Here is a 16729-nt window from a genome sequence, read left to right as displayed (position 1 = left end):
TCAGCTCTTATTGTCAGTTCCAGCATCTTCTAGCCAATTTATTTCACAAAGCTTAGAAAAGTTGGAAAGGACTGAAGCAATGGATAAGAACACGAACCTCTCAATACCAGATTTTCTGTTTTGGAAAAGATTACATGGTCTAGAGAGACATGTGAACCAGGGAAAAAGGTTCAGAGCACATCTGTGATTGAAATAAACCCAAAGAAGTTTAGTCTGGGTCTGAGCTGTGCCAGTTCTGTCTAAACTCGGGTCTCCAAAACACAGATTGGGATTTGGAAGATAACTGCTATATGAATTCACACTATTTGTCCTGTCAGACCAGCGTTCTTGCTGGCAATGGCTGGCACCAGCTCTCTGCTGAGAAGGTCCAAGAAATCCTGCTGCATGCTAGTCAAGGATAACTTGCTCTGAGCACAAGTTTCCTCCTGATCCTGACAAAGGGTGTGAGTTTAAATCACAATGCATGAAAATATACTACCCCGCAAAGTTCTTTTTTTTTAAATGAAAATGTTGTTATTAAAACTTCTTCTCCTCAGGAATGTCAAATACCATTGTGCTCTTGCTAAGTTTCTGCTAGACCTCAGGAAAACACTCAGGCGAAGACATCTACTGCCTTGTTATAAGGACAGCCTTGCATTTCATAACTGGCCTTTTGGATGCCTTTTTGTGAGCTGCAGCCTCAAGTGGGAGGCTTGTATTTACAAAGATTAGGAACCTAGAAACCTTTTCATTCTCACCTCCACTTTGGCAGCTGCTTCTGAAATGCATTCAGACTCCTGTTCTCCAGAGAAGTTATCCACACGTTCCTTTCTCAGTTTGTTCACACTAGGAACAAAAATTCATGGTGGGGCATGTTCTGTGGGAGCTTATATTCAGTGAGTTTGGTTTTGTGGAGGACATCGCTGCAGGGACCAGATGGTCAGTCTCTTATTTCTTTGTAGTTCTTATCCACTGTGGAAAAACGTATGAGGTGAATTTCAGGGGGCTTTGGCTTCCTGTCATCCCATAAATACTCTGGAGAAAGCACCTTGGAGGGTTTATGGGAAAGGAAGTGCCTGTTGAGATGACTTTCTTCCTGCCAGGCTGCCATGATCCCATTGGCTTTGTCTGTCAGGATGGTCATGTGACAAGTCTTGGTGAACTCATAGACTTTCTTGACCAGCCCTCCAAACACGGCTCCTCCGTAGTAGAAGTCCCCTTCTCCATCAGGGATGTAGGCTGCTGAAGAGCTCCTCCTCTCATAAGGGAACTGGCTTCGAGGGACATTGAAATAGCCAGGGTGTATGGCTGCTACCATATCACCCAGGGTCTCAGGCCCCCAGGTGTTGTAGAACACCATATCAATGTCCAGGCAGAAGAGGTAGTCCACCTCCTGATGGCTCATCTCTGCTATGTGCTTGTTTATGGCCTCCATCCTACGCATGGAGATCTCTTGCCAGCTGGGGTATTTCTTGATGGGGACAATGACAAACCTTCGTCCAGGTTGCAGCTGAACATCGAGAATTGCCTCAGGGTTGTCAGTGAAGATATAATAGTTCACCCGATAGCCTTTCATGAAATGTTTCTCTGCTGACTCCAAGAAGCGGCCCACAAACCTTGTGTATCTGTGCAGATACAACATGTGAATAGCACAGCAGAGGCAAGGGGATGCATGGTGGATTATGAAGGGTACTTTAATGAATGGAAGAAGACAAGGGATGAAGAGTGTTGACTAGCAATTGCTGCAAGGATCCATACACTACACATGCAACAGGTAAAAGTATAGGGGAGGACAAGGAAGAGGTGGATTATGCCTGATTTGATGAACCAACCACCTACCTACAGCTCTAATTCCCAAGGCATATGCTAGCTCTTCAAAAATACTGACCATGTTTCAGGTACCTTAAATGCTGAGCCTGTTACCTTGTGGACTTGTATGATTATGGGCACAACACAGGGGCATAAAAGTTTACCACACATTGGGACAGATTTCAGTTCTGCTGAGGATAAGAAAAGCCAAAATGATCTTTCCACAGAGGAAGTACATAGTATGTCAACCCAAGAACTGTGCCCACTGAGTGCTTTACTTACTTTCCAATGGCAAAGGCTGTCACTCCTATGGTGAGATTCAGTGGTCTGTAGGCACTGTCTAGAATCTCAGAATTGAAGGTTCCTTCCCAGATGATGGGGGCCAGCCATGGTGTGACTGTCAGCACATCCTGACGCCTGAAGGAAAAGAAAGGGAATGTTAATGAATTGTAACTGTTTCTTCTGGTTTCAAGGTCAGTAAATGGGAAAGAAACACTAATAAAGCAGCTAGAAGCAGAATGTGTGTACCAGCATTAACTCATTATGGATGGTATTATCTTCAGAGTTTTTTCCCATCCCTCTTATTTAAGGTTACTGAGCATGGACATTTCAGTTCCTGGAATGAAATTAAGCACCGTTTAACAAATGGGCAAAAACCCGAGGATCTACTAAAATCTCATTTAATTCATTGGACTTTCCTGCTGAAGAGAGTTTAATGGCCACTGAACTCACAAAATGAGAAGCTGTGCATATCTGCTATCAGTCTGATGCAGATTGTTACATACAGATTAAAACACAAGTAATAATATGAAACTTACTATAAAAATATACCCCATTGCTGTGTTATTAAAATACAGCTTGTGACATGACAGTTTATTTTTCCAGTATTTATATATAGCTTTAACACATTCAGATATAATTTAAAATTCTGTATGTGAGCCAGCATTCAAATGTGTAACAAAGTTATAGAAAATCCTTAATCTCCTGTGTGGGTAGTGGAAATATTGAATATACATGCAGCAGAGTCTGATTATGACCTATTACAGCTATGCAATGCTATTTCAACTTTCTTATTTGTTTTCAGGGTTTCTTTCTTACCTTTTTGGTTTTAAAACAAAATGTCATTTATGATGTGTAATTTACCCTAGCCTGCTCACATCTGCCCCAGACCATGATCTGTAACCTTCTGCTAATGAAGTTTGTCTTGCACGGCACCTGGCCACACTTGGAGGCTGAAGCACTCTCCCATGTGACACGCTCCCAAGGCAATAACAGCACAAGAACCAAACCAAGAGACCTGTGGGGAGCAGTTTGTTGGCGAGGCAGCAGTATACGTTCAAACCAGATCTAATACTTTCAGCCTGAGTGGGTATGAGAATAACAATTTCACTCCCTCCTATAGTAATGCCTATGATTAAAAGGTTAAATTATACAGGGAGAAGAATCTGGTTTGTAGAAAATGTACTAACCGATCCATTCTCTTACTGTGTTAATTATCCTTTTTTGGATGAGGAGAGAGGGAAAGAAATCTGCAAGTTTGCTTCTCTAAGCAGGGCTTTTTTCATTTCATTTTAAAGGGCTGCACTGGCTTTCCCAATGACTCATTTCCATGGTATGCATCCTCTCGGGTGCATGCTAGTGAACTCCCTCAGAAGACAGAGAGCACAGAAAGCTACAAGATTCTCTCCTCATTTAGTCCAGTATGTACTAGCTGATTTCATACATTGATTTATTCCAATATGGAAGAGAAAAATATTCAGGCCTAGCACATCCTGTTGAAATAGCAGGGGGGAAGAAGATACGTACCAACAGGGTGTGTTTACTAACATGCAAAAGAATGGTGCCTGTTGAAGCTGAACTGCTAGAGGTAGGTGTCAGGTCATAGGAGATGGACCGAAGGAGGCTGCTAACAACATGAGCTGACAAGAAGCGTTTGCCTAAGTCACTTCTTAGCTGCTGCTGCCTGAAACCTTCCATGTCTGTTTAAACTCACTGGTTGGACTGCTTCTCATAGAGACTCCTCTGTGTGAGTGCCTGCAATTTTTCCAGCATAGGATCCAGCTGGTTAACTAAAACCATTACTGAAGGTCATGCAAGGCACCTGCTTGATTTTGCCCTGAAATGGATTCAAAGCTCTCCCATAGCTGGTTACAGCTACAACACAATTCCAGAAGGTATTTCTCACTGTCTTCCAGCTATTCTAGATCTCCCATCTCAAAGAGTTCCTGTAGACAGACTGTCTGTGTGTGCTAATGTATTAAGTGGGAATTTACAGTAAGTAAGTTAACAAGTATACAGGGACTAAACTTAATCTTATAGCAGCATAGGCAGCTGTAGACATACCCATATGGTTAGGCTTCCCATGGAACAAGGTACTGTTCAGTGTGTACCAGGACTTTGAAACTGTGAGTGCCACAGAGTACCCAAACCAAAGTCAGAAGAAACAAACAACAAAGTTCAAACAAAGCAACTTACTTTGGAGCCAATACTCTTGGCTGCTGATAAAATAACCTGTAAAATGGAAGAAATATCGACTAAATAATACATGAATATACCCAGAAGAGAGGAACAGCAGTTTAAAGGTCAGGAAATAAAAAGCCAGTACTTACTGGGGGAAAAGCTGGATCAGCTTCTCTTCTGTATATTGGAGTTTCATGGAGCTATATGATTGGGTGGGGAAAGAAAGGGACTGTAATGGTTTTCCTAAAATACGAACCAGGTTCAGCTTCAGGACCTGCTGCTGTACTGACAGCTGTCCAAGTCCTCGCTTTTGTTGCCGTGCACACTGCTCTGCCTGGTACAGAGAGTTAGACGTTGCTGGTACGTACATTCAAGGGCTGTCAGATGAGTAACAATTTTGAAAGAGAGCACACAACAGAACAGGGATAGAGAGATGCTGGCAGCTCTCCGAGTCTGTGGGTAAATCAGAGTTTAGGGGTCAAAATCTAGGGAAGCGCATGCTTGTTGGGGACTGCCAGTTCACCTGGAGAGCTGAAATACCTGAAATATATCGCATTTTGAACAGCACTCAAAGAAATAAGCATCTTACTAGACACAATGTTTTTTAATGTCTTGAAATAATCAGAAATGCGTCTATAAGAGATCATCTTTTTTATTTGCATTTGTTTTGTTTTGTTTTTACAAGATCAGTAGGTCATGATAAAAGATGGGAAAAGCAGAGGCATGTCATGTTACAGCTATGGTCCAATATGGCAGTAAAGTCACTTAGGCCCATATACTCTGCTCCTCCACGGTGTAAATTCTATTTTATGCAGCTTCGAGATAGCTTTTGGGACCCATGCTGAGTCAGTATACATTAGTTTGCATCGTGCAATGAAGCTGACTCCTAGGTTTCTGGAGAAGAAGCCCTTTAATTTGTTCAGAGCAGGCTTCTGGTCAATGACTCAAGCAGTTCCATAACATAAATACATTCATAAAGTGAGTGGAAAGCACAGATCATAGAATGAAGAAGATGAATGCGATTAGGAGACTGGGGCGTTATTCCTAACTCTGCCAGAACTACTTATATGAGTGTTCATTTCACCTCTCTGACTTACGTTTCTCCTAGTGAGCTGGGATACTTAATCCACATCTCAAAGCACAGTGAGATCCTGTGTGTACATGTGCACGTGTGTGATTACACTCTGATAATAAAGCCAATGTTAACCTGTTAGTCACGGTCTCTGTGACCCACAACAAACAAGGCCTCACTCATGCTGTACAAATACAGAGCTGTCCTGAAGGGCAAGCAGACTAAAGCAGAAAAGATTGCATTATTACCATTTTGTTTTAAGAGAGTGACTAATTATGGATTCATAAAATAAAGACGAAGTGACTACTTGTTAATAACTACTTATACTGTCAGTGAGGTACAGCTCCTGTAACAATGATCTGTGTTATTCGTTACATACAAAATGAGATACTTACAAGATTTCGGGGCAAGGAAGGTAATATGGGAGGTAGCGCACTTTTCCATTCCCAACTGTTATCCTGGGATAGCAAAGAAACTTTTAAAGATAGGTAATGTTGAAAGATATCTTCCTAGGCTTTTCCAAGACCTGAGAATCTAGCACAGTTTTGAGAAGTAACTCTAGCTAACTGCATATCTACTTTACTAATTAGCACAGGATCCACTGTATTCACATTTTAATGTAATATACTGCTGCTAAGGCATAAATGGGAAGCTCAGGACAAAACAGGTCCAGAAGCATCCAGCTTGTAACATTCGGCCTAAAGTATTATTATTTGTTTCAGCTGGTCTCCAGAATGTAGGCCTACACATTTTTGAAAAACATACACAAATGGAGACATATAAGGCAATGCCCAAAATGGATAAAATATGCAGTATAGACTGTTGTGACATACTGACACTTCCTGGAACTTTGACTGCTGTGTGTGCGTCCTTTAATTTGCATACCAGACAAATAGGCTGTATAGGCTTTTTTCTCCCTTCAGTTTTGATCACAGTCTGCATACATTTTTATATACAAACACGTAACTATCACTGAAATGCAACTACCTACAGTGTGAAATAAGAGCAAATTGCGACATCAAAAATACAGTATAATTAATAATGATGTAATAATTAATAACATAATAGTTAATAGAAATTCCTGATCTCTGGTTCCTTTCAACATTTGAGTTTGCTCAAGAGAATCTGTATGGCATACTCAGTGGTCAGTATACTCAAAGCTACAAATATTCTTAATGTTTGAAAGCCACAATGCGTGATAGCTACAAAGCTATCCCTAGTTACATTGCAGTGAGTCTGGGCTGTCTGAAGAGACAGATAATCATCTCTTAAGGCCTGAACTGAAATTAACTAGAATATTCTGTACTTGAACATTTGTTTGTGAGTCAGATACAGTGTTAGCAGCCTAATTTAGACACAATTGGCCTTTATTTCTCTTTCCCTTTGGAGGATTCTCCCTCTGCTAGTGTTACTTTATCTATTATATGAATTACTGTTCTTTCTTACAGATCTAACAGGGACTTTACATAAAATGCACAGTCTATATTTTTCTGCTAATACTCTTTTTACCATAGCATAGATATAGACAGGATGTTTTAAATACAACCAAGCTTGCCAGCAAATGCTTACCAGATAAATGAGGTAACAACAAACAGACAGACAAGAGATCCCACCACTTTCCTGGAAATCATGCCTTCTGGAGTGGAAGAAGAAAAGGCAACTTCTTACTTGTAGCAGCTTTCAATCTGCAAAGAACAAAAAAGCAAGGGAAATTGGCTATAAATACCTCACTATGAGAGAAATCGATTATTTTATCATAGGAGCATGAGGGGCTCCAAGCAGTTTAATTTCTATTCAGTCTTTCTGAAATCAGGAACATGGAAGGAACCGGGCCACTTAGTCACTGAGGCAGTTCCTGTAAACCGTTTGAGAAACCTCTCTATTTCGGTGAGATCTAATCACAATTGTAAGTGCTGGATTCCATTATTAAGTGCATTCTGCTTTAATTCTAGTTTCTGTAGATTCCATTTATTCATGTAAAGCACACACCCTTTGCAATTTAATAAACTCACCAAAATCAATCCTATCAAGTGATATGTAGACCTAATTGTTATCACTTTAGCTGATGAACTCCATCTTTCACATAAGAATAACAGCCAAAGACAGCTCCCTCCAAAGGTGCATGCAGGAGAAAGGTAAACCAACGTCTGATACAAGCAAAGAAACATTAGATGACAATAGTAATTCATATTGTATATTTCTCTGCAAGTCAAAGAAGTTACTTCATTTTCAACAGGCATAAAAATCAACTTCCCCTAGCTCAGCTGTCTTACCTTAAAAGCTCAAATTAATCGCTTTTCTGTTCACAGGGAAGTAAAGGTTCCCACAGTGTGAACCATGGGACCTGTGACAAACACACAAAGCCTTTGCATGTGGCCTCCAGAAGGGCTCGGTACAAGCACATTAATTGTTATAGGCTACATTCATTATTACCTTTAGCGAATACAGAACTATGGTACTGCAGGCCCGTCTCTTGTATGTGCAAGCTCACTTCCGCCTCCGCGGCATCCTCTGTATTCACATAAAGTGCTTTTCTGCAAAGAAAGCTTTCCAGGCTGCTGCTGCAGGGACTGTAATGCAGTTTTGAGTCAGAGGAAAGCACTTTCTAGCACGTGACCGGAGCCTGGGGAAAAAAAACAAGGCTGTTTATCTAACTCCTATTTATAGACAGTCAGTAGCATTGATATTAGTGGGAGGAACTGGTACAGGGCACTTATTTTTGGGAGGCTGAAGTAAGCATCACAGAGATCTTTTCTGTCCTGGCCCTTGGTAAGGCATACAGCAGCGCTGAAGGCAGTGGCTATTTTCCCACTTTTAATTTCTTTGGTTATAAAAGGACAAGTAGTAAAAAGTTCTTTAATTTGCTTTATTATGCCATAAAGAAATCTGCTCTGGTGCTTCTTCCTCACTCTCCTGTGAACCAATCTAATCAGCTTTCACCAAGAAGCATCACAAAATCCCACTTTTAAAAAATGTTTTTTCTCTCACTCTTGGCTTTCCACAATTCAAAGGCTTCATGGATTCATGCTGAGCAGTTTTGTATTCTTGCCTAAAAATGCTGTAGAGCCACAAATGTAGAAGGATTTTCAACCAGCCTTTCCGCTCTAGCTGTTATTCTATGTTTTGATCAGCTTTATCTAATTCATGTGATCATTCTGTAATGAGAGCTGCTACACCAATGCCAGGATTTTTCAGTGCCACATACCTGACCTTGTGCTTGACGCTTCCGGCACATGCAAAATGGACAAGTGTGCAGAAGGTTGAAACAGTTGTTTTTCAATCCTTCTTTGAGAGCTGACTAGACATAGGGTGGGTGGGAAACCTATGCCAGTACTTTACTGCCCTTCTTATCAGGAGGCTTCCTAATTTCCAACCAGGATCTCACTTGCTGGAGCTTAGGTCCATGCCTTTTTATGACAGTGATCACGCACCTGGAGACTCCCTTTACAAACCTAGAGACTCCCTTTACGAACCTGAAGGCTATGATGTTTCCTTCTCTCCTCTGTCAGCTCAACCACCACAACTCCATCAAGCTTTCTTTGTAGATTGTTAATTTCAAGACTCATTATTAGTTCTATCAACTCCATTTGAAGTGCCTCTAATCCACTCTCATGAAATGTGGTGCCAAACCAAACCCAATACTTCTGCTGAGCTCTCACCAGTATTGAGTAAAGCAGGATTGCCCCACAAAGCTGAAATGCTGGGGCAGTTCACACATTGCTATATTATACTTGTCTACTTTGCAAGAACACAGCACTGGTGATGACATTCAGCCTATGGCCAAATGTAATCCACACATCTTTTCTGTGGAACCTCTCCCAGCCAGGTCTATGACATGTAAAACCTTGTACTTGACTTTATGGAATTATACTCCATATTCAGGCTATTTGTTTTTCTAAAACATCGAGCCTTGCTTGAATTGTGTTTTCTGTGATGCTTGCACCCCCTCCCAGCTTGATACCACTTTCCAATTTCCTAAACGTTCTCTCAACATTTTCCCCCAAAGCATAAGTGAAAACATAAGACAGTACCACTTTGCAGATAGTCTCCTGGAGATTCTCATTTCCTGCACCTGACCATCCTCATGCACTTATCGCCATGGTGTACAGAGACTGATAGCATAGAACTTGAGTGATGGAGAAGGACAGAGGATAATGAACAGATAGAAGAAAGAATAAAAATTATCCTCAAATTTAATAGTAAAATTAACACAGAATAATAATAATAAAAAAAAAGACACGGGTGTTCTGGTTATTTTAGTGCAGTTTCAGCTATTGTAATAGGCATAGCATACTTCCATGTGTCTTCAGAGAGTAAACATCCAATCCCTCAGGAAAAGTAATACACATAGTTTGAAATATTGCATCATTAGGAGCACAGCTGAGGCATTCCCCCTTTGCTTCAGTTTCTGTGTTATAAATCTGCAAGAACATTGGAGCCAGATGAGTTTGGAATGTCTCCTTGCATCTAAAACCATCTTACTGACATTTACTGTATTTGTCCTCAACTGATTTACAACTCTAGGATTCACAATGAATGCAAACAAAAATTGAATAGATGTGGTAGCAGTTAATGACAGAATCTCCTAACAGACATAAAAAATAGCTAAAGCATTTTCAATAGTTACTCAGGTTCCTCGAATTTGTTCAGAGTGTTTTTTTTTTTTTTTAAAGCGGTATCGTTGAAAGTTATATTACTCCTAAATGAACTTGCTTGACCTCCCAGAACAAAGCAGTACTTTATCTTCAAGCTCTGCCTTTGAAAGCATTTGGGATTGCAGATAAATACCTCACTTGTAGGCCATTCCATGGAAAATATTCTCTGCAGATCAACTATTTCAGATTTCTGAACCTGTATTCCGGATTTCTAAAACTGAAGTAGCGAGCTGTGAGTACAGTGTTGTTCAGAATGCAAAGAAAAAGAGGATATCCGTGGGAAGGGCTTCATCTGTGCGGAAGAAAAAGTTTCCTTGCTGGATTCCATTATTAAGCAGGCTGCCTTTGACTATTATAACCTCAGACTGCACCATGACACAAGTATTTTCAATCATGCCTGAGTCTTGAACACGAACTGCCATACAGATCCGCTGCTTGGGCTTCTAGCTTTTCAGATTCTCATACTGCAGCTAGCACCATAATGAGTTAACTTTACTCTGGCTGAGATCCGACTAGCAAGCACTGCACAAAATCTACATTTCATTTACAGCACATTCATCAGATTTTTTATTTCAAGACGCAAAAAATATCTCCTTTCACCATTGCACTTGTTCAGTGCAACAGAAATAAAAAAAAAAATAGAAAATTCTGTTGGATTAAATCTGTAACATCACTGACATTAGTACAAACTTGTCAGTTTACACGAACAATGATCAGAAGGACATCATCAAGATTTGACTGATCTCATGTATAGAGTTGCTTAATCTTCTGGATAGATCTTTTCCACCAATCTTCCCAAAGCTGAACTGTCAGCAGCTGAGCTGTACTTTCTTCCTTGATCTGGGCAAACTGCTGCTCAAGTTTACATTTGTATTTCTGTATAAACAACAACAACAAAGGACAAAATTGGTAGTGATGAACTATAATTTTACTTTGACTAAATCCAGGTCCTGATCCACTGTGTCAGAAGATTGCATACAGGCCACTTATTTTCTGCATTTGACAACAGAACTATATGAACAATGAATTATTCTCTGCCTTCCCCCTGTGTTCCCTTTAAAGACTTCTGAAACTAAATTATCAGCAATATTTAAATTTTGCTAAAAATGCAAGATCTTTATCTCACTTCTATTAGCTCCTAGGATTAAAGAGCTGCCTCCTCCACCAAACAAAGAGGAAAGCATGCACCTCAAACACAGAATGCAGTCTTTTGCCAGAACTTCCTAAGTCATGAGTATGAACTGAACTATTACAAAGCTGCTAAAACAGTATTTCACCTAAACAGAAACTTGTAGACTACCATCACAACCTCGAGGAACCTTTATTAAAGAGTCCATGCTCCAAAATATAAAATACTATGTTTTTAATGCAACATACATTCAGGAAAATGTTTCTGTGACATGCATTTACTATATCACACCTGTTGACAAACTATGGTCACTTCAAAACCATACTGTAACCAGGTGCTTAGGTACCATAAATAGATACATTAAACACTCATGTAAATTTATAGTTTTGATGGCTTTTGCCATTGTTGACTGTATTTTACATTTCCTATTAAAAATATGTATTTTTAAAAAATTAAGTCGGTTCACTGGGAGCACAATTACTTCCAGGACAGATGCATAAACACTGATCATATATTTCCAAAAGATTTAACATAGGAATGTTCTCCTAATTGCTGAACAGTACTGTTTCGCAAGCTATCATCCGTGCAAGTGAGAAACTCAGAGTTATTTGGAATACATTCCTTATTCTAGCAGATTCAGTAGAGAAAGTGATCATTTTTATGGTGGAAACGATCTGTGACAGTGCAGGATGTAAGATAGGTATTAAGTGTCTTACAGCCCTTCACCTTTCATGGAAAAATCAGCTTTTGTGATCTAAGGCTAGAGCTGTAGTCTCTAGAAAGAAAGGTGAGTGAAAACAAGCTGTATTGAAATGGCATTGTGGCGCAGCTACTTTTGGAATTGTGATGCTGCTGTAATGCGTGAAGTGTCCCGTTTCTGACACCATCCGTGCTTCTCTGCTGAAACAATTCCCCATTGTAATGTATCTGAAGGAGAGGGCTCCCTGAGAAATCAACCCTGTCTGCTTTTGACAACATCACAAAGAAACAGACATGAGAGAGGATTTCTACACACTGTTAATATGGCTTTAAGATCTGAAAACACTGTGTATATTAAAAGCCTATATATAGCTATAATTTTCTTCTTAAAAAGCAAACCCACAACAGTAGCAGTTCCACTCACAATCCTTTTCCACAGACCAACCTTATATACAGCATCTCTTGCTTCTACTGCTGCTATGTGGCCCAGTGTAGTCTTAGCTGTTGTAACTGATGCAGTTTCTCTGCAAAGAATATAGTCTGAATTGTCTGTAAGAGTAGTCATGGGTATTCCTGGCCAAGTCCTTTAAAACACCAAACCAACCAACCAAACATAAAATACATGAGAGAGAAGGTTCAAAAAGAGAGCAGATCATACTAATTCGCGTTACTTGTACTTATGCAGGAAGATTTTTTTTTTAATCTCCACAAAAAGTTTACCCTAAAAACTACTATACTTAGTACAACCACCTTTTCTTTTAAAACTTCAGGATCTCTGCACAGTAAATAGAATTCATATCTTCTAAGTGAAAATACACAGTATATTCATAGATCTGAAAGTGTTGAATTGATAAATAGCGGCTAGCAAAGTGGCACAGCAACAATATTGAAATTGTACTGTTTTACAATACAATATGTAATTCACTTTTTTTTTGGATCCACTGCTATTCTTTCTTCAAAATCATTACCCACGCAAACTGCCCCATAATTAATTAAATGACATCACTAATGACAAGCATAGTATCCAGCACTTTCAACAAGTGCAGCAAATACCTATGAGGATAGTGCCTGACATCAGTCTAGGGAAGAGAAATTACATAGAACAGTGTTCAGTGTCTTCAAATATTACCTGCTCCCACGTTCAATTAACTGTTTAACTTCACAGATTTCTAGAGGAAGTCTGGCTTGTTTGCGGCGGATTAAAGTGGATGTCTTCTCTTTTGGTTTTTCAGTTTCTGGGAGATAATAGAAGATATACTAATCAGTAACAAAACAATGGCAGTGATACCGTTGTTCTGAAGTAAATACATGCAGCTAGATGCTCTTCACTTTCAAGAAACAGCTTTGCATGCTTGATAATGCAAATCTTTCAATTTAAAGTGCTATAGCATATAAAAATCTCTTCTTCCTAGGGAAAGTCTGCTGCAATCTTTGAAAAGGAAGCAGAGGCCTGAACAAGCAATCTCTTCTTTACTTACTTGCTACTTGTACATCATCAATAGTGATCGTTTCATCTAATTCCAGAAGCAGCTTTTCAGTGAAGGCAGCTAGTGCAGAAACAAAGTTCTGAGCACACTCAGCAGCACAGTCCTGTTGGGACATTGGAGACAAGTGAGAGGAATTCCTTTGATAATTTGATCTTCTCTCCTTTTAGCTTAGCTCCAAAAGAACTACACAAATATCCAACTTTGACATTTTGCAGCAGCTGCAGATAACAGACATAAGTCTCCAAGTTGCACATACTAGGGTCTAAAATGCCTCCCTGAAACATCTTTAACACTACCTCATTACCTAAAGTAAAGTTTAAAAAAATGTAGAGTTCTGTGTATTGGTGCCCAGTAGCTGTATATTTGGGTTAAGAATCTAATCCTGATAAAAACAGCTGTCTGTAAATGCATCCTTCTGCCCAAAGCAAAGGCCATTTTGGAATTTGGGTACTTTGGGTGGAAGTGCTTTGGCCTGGTATTATTCTAAAACAGGATATGTGTGTTTCTGTGTGTACATGCTGAGCTAAGAGGAGAAGGAGATATTACCTTGGAATAAAGATATTTATACTCTGCAGACAGTATAGAATTTTGAGTAAGTAGCCTGGGAGAAGTAAACAAATAGCTTTAATGCGGGGGAACTGACCTTCAGTAACTCTAGGGGATGAAGCAGGCAAAGTGTTTTGATTCCTGAATCTCTCCTGTAAAATTCTGCTTATTCCAGTTTTTATTCTTGTGTAGAAAAATGTCAACCATTTGCACTAATGAAATGCACACAGAAGAAACCGTACCAGGCATCTCTTGTCTGCAAGTAATACAACTAACCAGGGGATGTCACTGTTGCTCCCAATTTAGACATACATCCACTAATTCTACCATTAACCTCTAAATCATCTCTTCCTCAGTAGGTTCTATGAATGATACAAGAGATCAGTTAGTTCCACAATAAATCTCTGCACATGTACATGTGCATATGCATATATGTATATATGTATATATTGATCTAATGCTGACAATACATAACTTAAAAGTTAAAAGATATGTGAACAGGATTGCCTAAAACTGAAAACATTTTCCTGTTTATATTTGATGGGAAGGAAAAATGTATTCAAGCTGTACTCTCCTTTCCAAACGCAACATCTAAGTTAATATTAAGCAGTGGCTTTACATTTACCTGCAGCATCTGTGTGTTGAGATGAATACCATCAGCTTGGTCTTTTTGTCTTTTTATTTCCTCTTGGCACAAAGCGTCTAGCTGAAGTAAGTTGCCAGGGTGTCCCAGAGAGGGACATAACTGATTCTTGTGCAGAGACTTTAAATAAATACATAAGAAAGAAATGCCTTCAATAAAGAATGTGCTATTGAGTCATAATAAGGAAGAAGTACACCCCACACGTTTTATATATAAGTATTCAGAAAGAGAAAGACAATTTAGTGTGTTCCTTGGCTGTCTAGAGACATGCCTTGCAGTGCAGTATACACCAAATCGCCTGTCTGCTGGAGAACAAGGCCTCTGATCTCACCTTGGCTTTTGCTTTCAACAAATAATAATCTCTCTCCTACCAAGTGGTAAACAAGATATTTTTATATTTGTATTTTTTCTGAATGATGAATATGTCCACGATACATACCTTCACATTCTCCCATTCTCCCAGCTGTTTATTGAAGAGGTACCGAATCTGACCAGTGGAATAGCTGAGCTTCTGCACGTGTTCTTTTAAAAGACCATCAACGGCCAACTGAGAGACATAAGGGAGCTCCTTCTCAAACAACCTCAGCTGATCCTGAAATTCTTTTTGGAAAAGACAAAGTGTTTATGTGACACATTCATTGCAAGGAAAAAACCCACTTGGCCAAGCTGAACATACCCTGCAAGGATCAAACCACCTGGAATTTTCTCTCACAAAGATTTTGTCTTTGCCATTCCTTTGCCAGTCCAATGCTTTAAGAAACACACTTGCTAAAAGATAGGACCTTGTACAGGTGTTTCCATTTAGTCAAGTGCCCTTCTGCCATGCTTTTTGTAGCTGACAATATATAAGAGAATATTAGCCCAATTTCCAGTAAAATCAACCGGAGTTTTTCCACCGAGTGTGATGGATTAAGAAAGCTACATAATTCTTGATCACTACAATTTTTTGTTTACATAACTGAAAAAATACATACACAAGAAATTAAAAGTCTTAACTGAATGAATTTACCCATAAGACAGGAATTGTAGTAATCATCTGCTTGATTTTGGTATGACAACAGATTCTGTCTGAGCACTTCTGCACAATGTTCAAATGTCTCTGGTAGATCTTCAGGCATTGTGATTTGAGGATTCTCTTTTTGGTAGAACTCCTTTGGGAGGTAAAGATAAACAAAGGTGTTGATAACACATTCAAACAAGTCACATTAGGCATATAACAGTAGCAGGGATACATAAAGGCTATCCACCACCCTCTTATCTGAGGGCAGTTTTCTTCCTCTGATTCTGAAATGCTTAGTTAATATTTATAAAGAAACCGGCGATTAAAAATACACTGTGTCAAATACTATTTAAAAATCAAATCTACTGGTGAAGGCAGGAAAATTTTTGGATGGCCATCCAAACGTTATAAAGAACCAGATTGTTTAGCTGACACAGCAGTAGACCTATGAAGGCACAAGTGACTGAAGAGCACTGGGTTTTCTTACCTCAGCAAGGCAGAGCAAGCTGTTATTACCCGTCCAGAGAATATTCATAATAATCCCCTTAAAAGTACTAAAACCAAACAAAATAAAGACAATCACATTGTAAAATTATCACATTGGCAATATTTACTGTTTTTCAAATATTTTCAGGTTTATTTTAATACATTTTTCAGAGCATACACAAACAAATATTCAGAGTGCCTAAGAACCTTCACCCCCAGTAGAATGGATGCTCTTCAGAAGAAGCAAGGACTCTGAGCTATTGTAAATGCTTACTGGAGAACACTTCCATGTCACTGTAACAAACCAGTAATCTTAGCCAACTTCCTGTGCTGAAAACTTATCTCGAGAGCTTACCATGCATTTTAGATAAACCAAACATATTTGAAGGTGGGCCTAGTTGTTTACTAGAAGTATTGTGAAACACAGAGTGAAACAAAATTCCCAAACATTTACACATTAATTCTAATAGTTTTTCTTGGCACATATGAAATATCTCAATTCTATATAGTACAACTGCACATATCAAGAAAACATGATAATTTTCTTAGAGAAGGAGAATGGAACCATTTAAAAATCACCTCCTAAACAGTTTGTTCCTTGTTTATTCATATAAATGTAATATTGAGCACAAAAATGTAGTGTAGAAAATTCATTGGTCTTCTTAGAGGTGACAATAACTGAAAGACAGGCCATTTTATGTTTTCCCAGCCCATTTTTTGTAAATGTACAAAATGGGCTCCATTGAGGCCACCCATTTTAGACA

At 39.2% G+C, this 16729-nt stretch overlaps 2 protein-coding genes across 6 annotated transcripts in view; both read right to left on the bottom strand.

Annotated features, from left to right (window-relative positions):
• On the bottom strand, positions 1-8005 carry GBGT1 (globoside alpha-1,3-N-acetylgalactosaminyltransferase 1 (FORS blood group)). Of its 5 annotated transcripts, XM_032981522.2 has the most exons (8): positions 7754-8005; positions 7594-7664; positions 6890-7005; positions 5716-5778; positions 4398-4448; positions 4264-4299; positions 2071-2205; positions 1-1604 (listed from the first exon to the last, which is right to left on the bottom strand). In XM_032981522.2, exons 3-8 carry the CDS (start codon positions 6949-6951, stop codon positions 920-922), a joined length of 1032 nt encoding a protein of 343 aa, XP_032837413.2. In that variant the 5' UTR covers positions 6952-7005; positions 7594-7664; positions 7754-8005; the 3' UTR covers positions 1-919. The 5 variants fall into 5 exon arrangements, with proteins under 5 accessions (XP_032837413.2, XP_009968373.3, XP_032837414.2 ...); XM_009970071.3 differs by lacking the exon at positions 7594-7664; XM_032981523.2 differs by lacking the exons at positions 4398-4448; positions 7594-7664 and having other exon boundaries at positions 7754-8004.
• A 2513-nt stretch (positions 8006-10518) lies between these two features.
• The window catches only part of CCDC180 (coiled-coil domain containing 180), a 28328-nt gene continuing 22117 nt past the window's right edge, over positions 10519-16729 (bottom strand). Inside the window, exons 30-37 of the mRNA XM_033012090.2 lie at positions 15967-16033; positions 15489-15630; positions 14919-15079; positions 14462-14599; positions 13282-13393; positions 12933-13038; positions 12249-12387; positions 10519-10851 (exon numbers count right to left, since the gene is read on the bottom strand). Coding sequence (XP_032867981.2) covers positions 10720-10851; positions 12249-12387; positions 12933-13038; positions 13282-13393; positions 14462-14599; positions 14919-15079; positions 15489-15630; positions 15967-16033 — 997 coding nt within the window. The 3' untranslated portion in view covers positions 10519-10719. The remainder of the gene's footprint in view (positions 10852-12248; positions 12388-12932; positions 13039-13281; positions 13394-14461; positions 14600-14918; positions 15080-15488; positions 15631-15966; positions 16034-16729) is intronic.

Source organism: Tyto alba, unplaced genomic scaffold, assembly GCF_018691265.1.
Source record: "Tyto alba isolate M040663 unplaced genomic scaffold, T.alba_DEE_v4.0 Super-Scaffold_11, whole genome shotgun sequence".
Taxonomy (NCBI): Eukaryota; Metazoa; Chordata; class Aves; order Strigiformes; family Tytonidae; genus Tyto; species Tyto alba.
The sequence above is the reverse complement of the archived record's forward strand: the minus strand, read 5'-3'. Positions and strand labels throughout refer to the sequence as shown.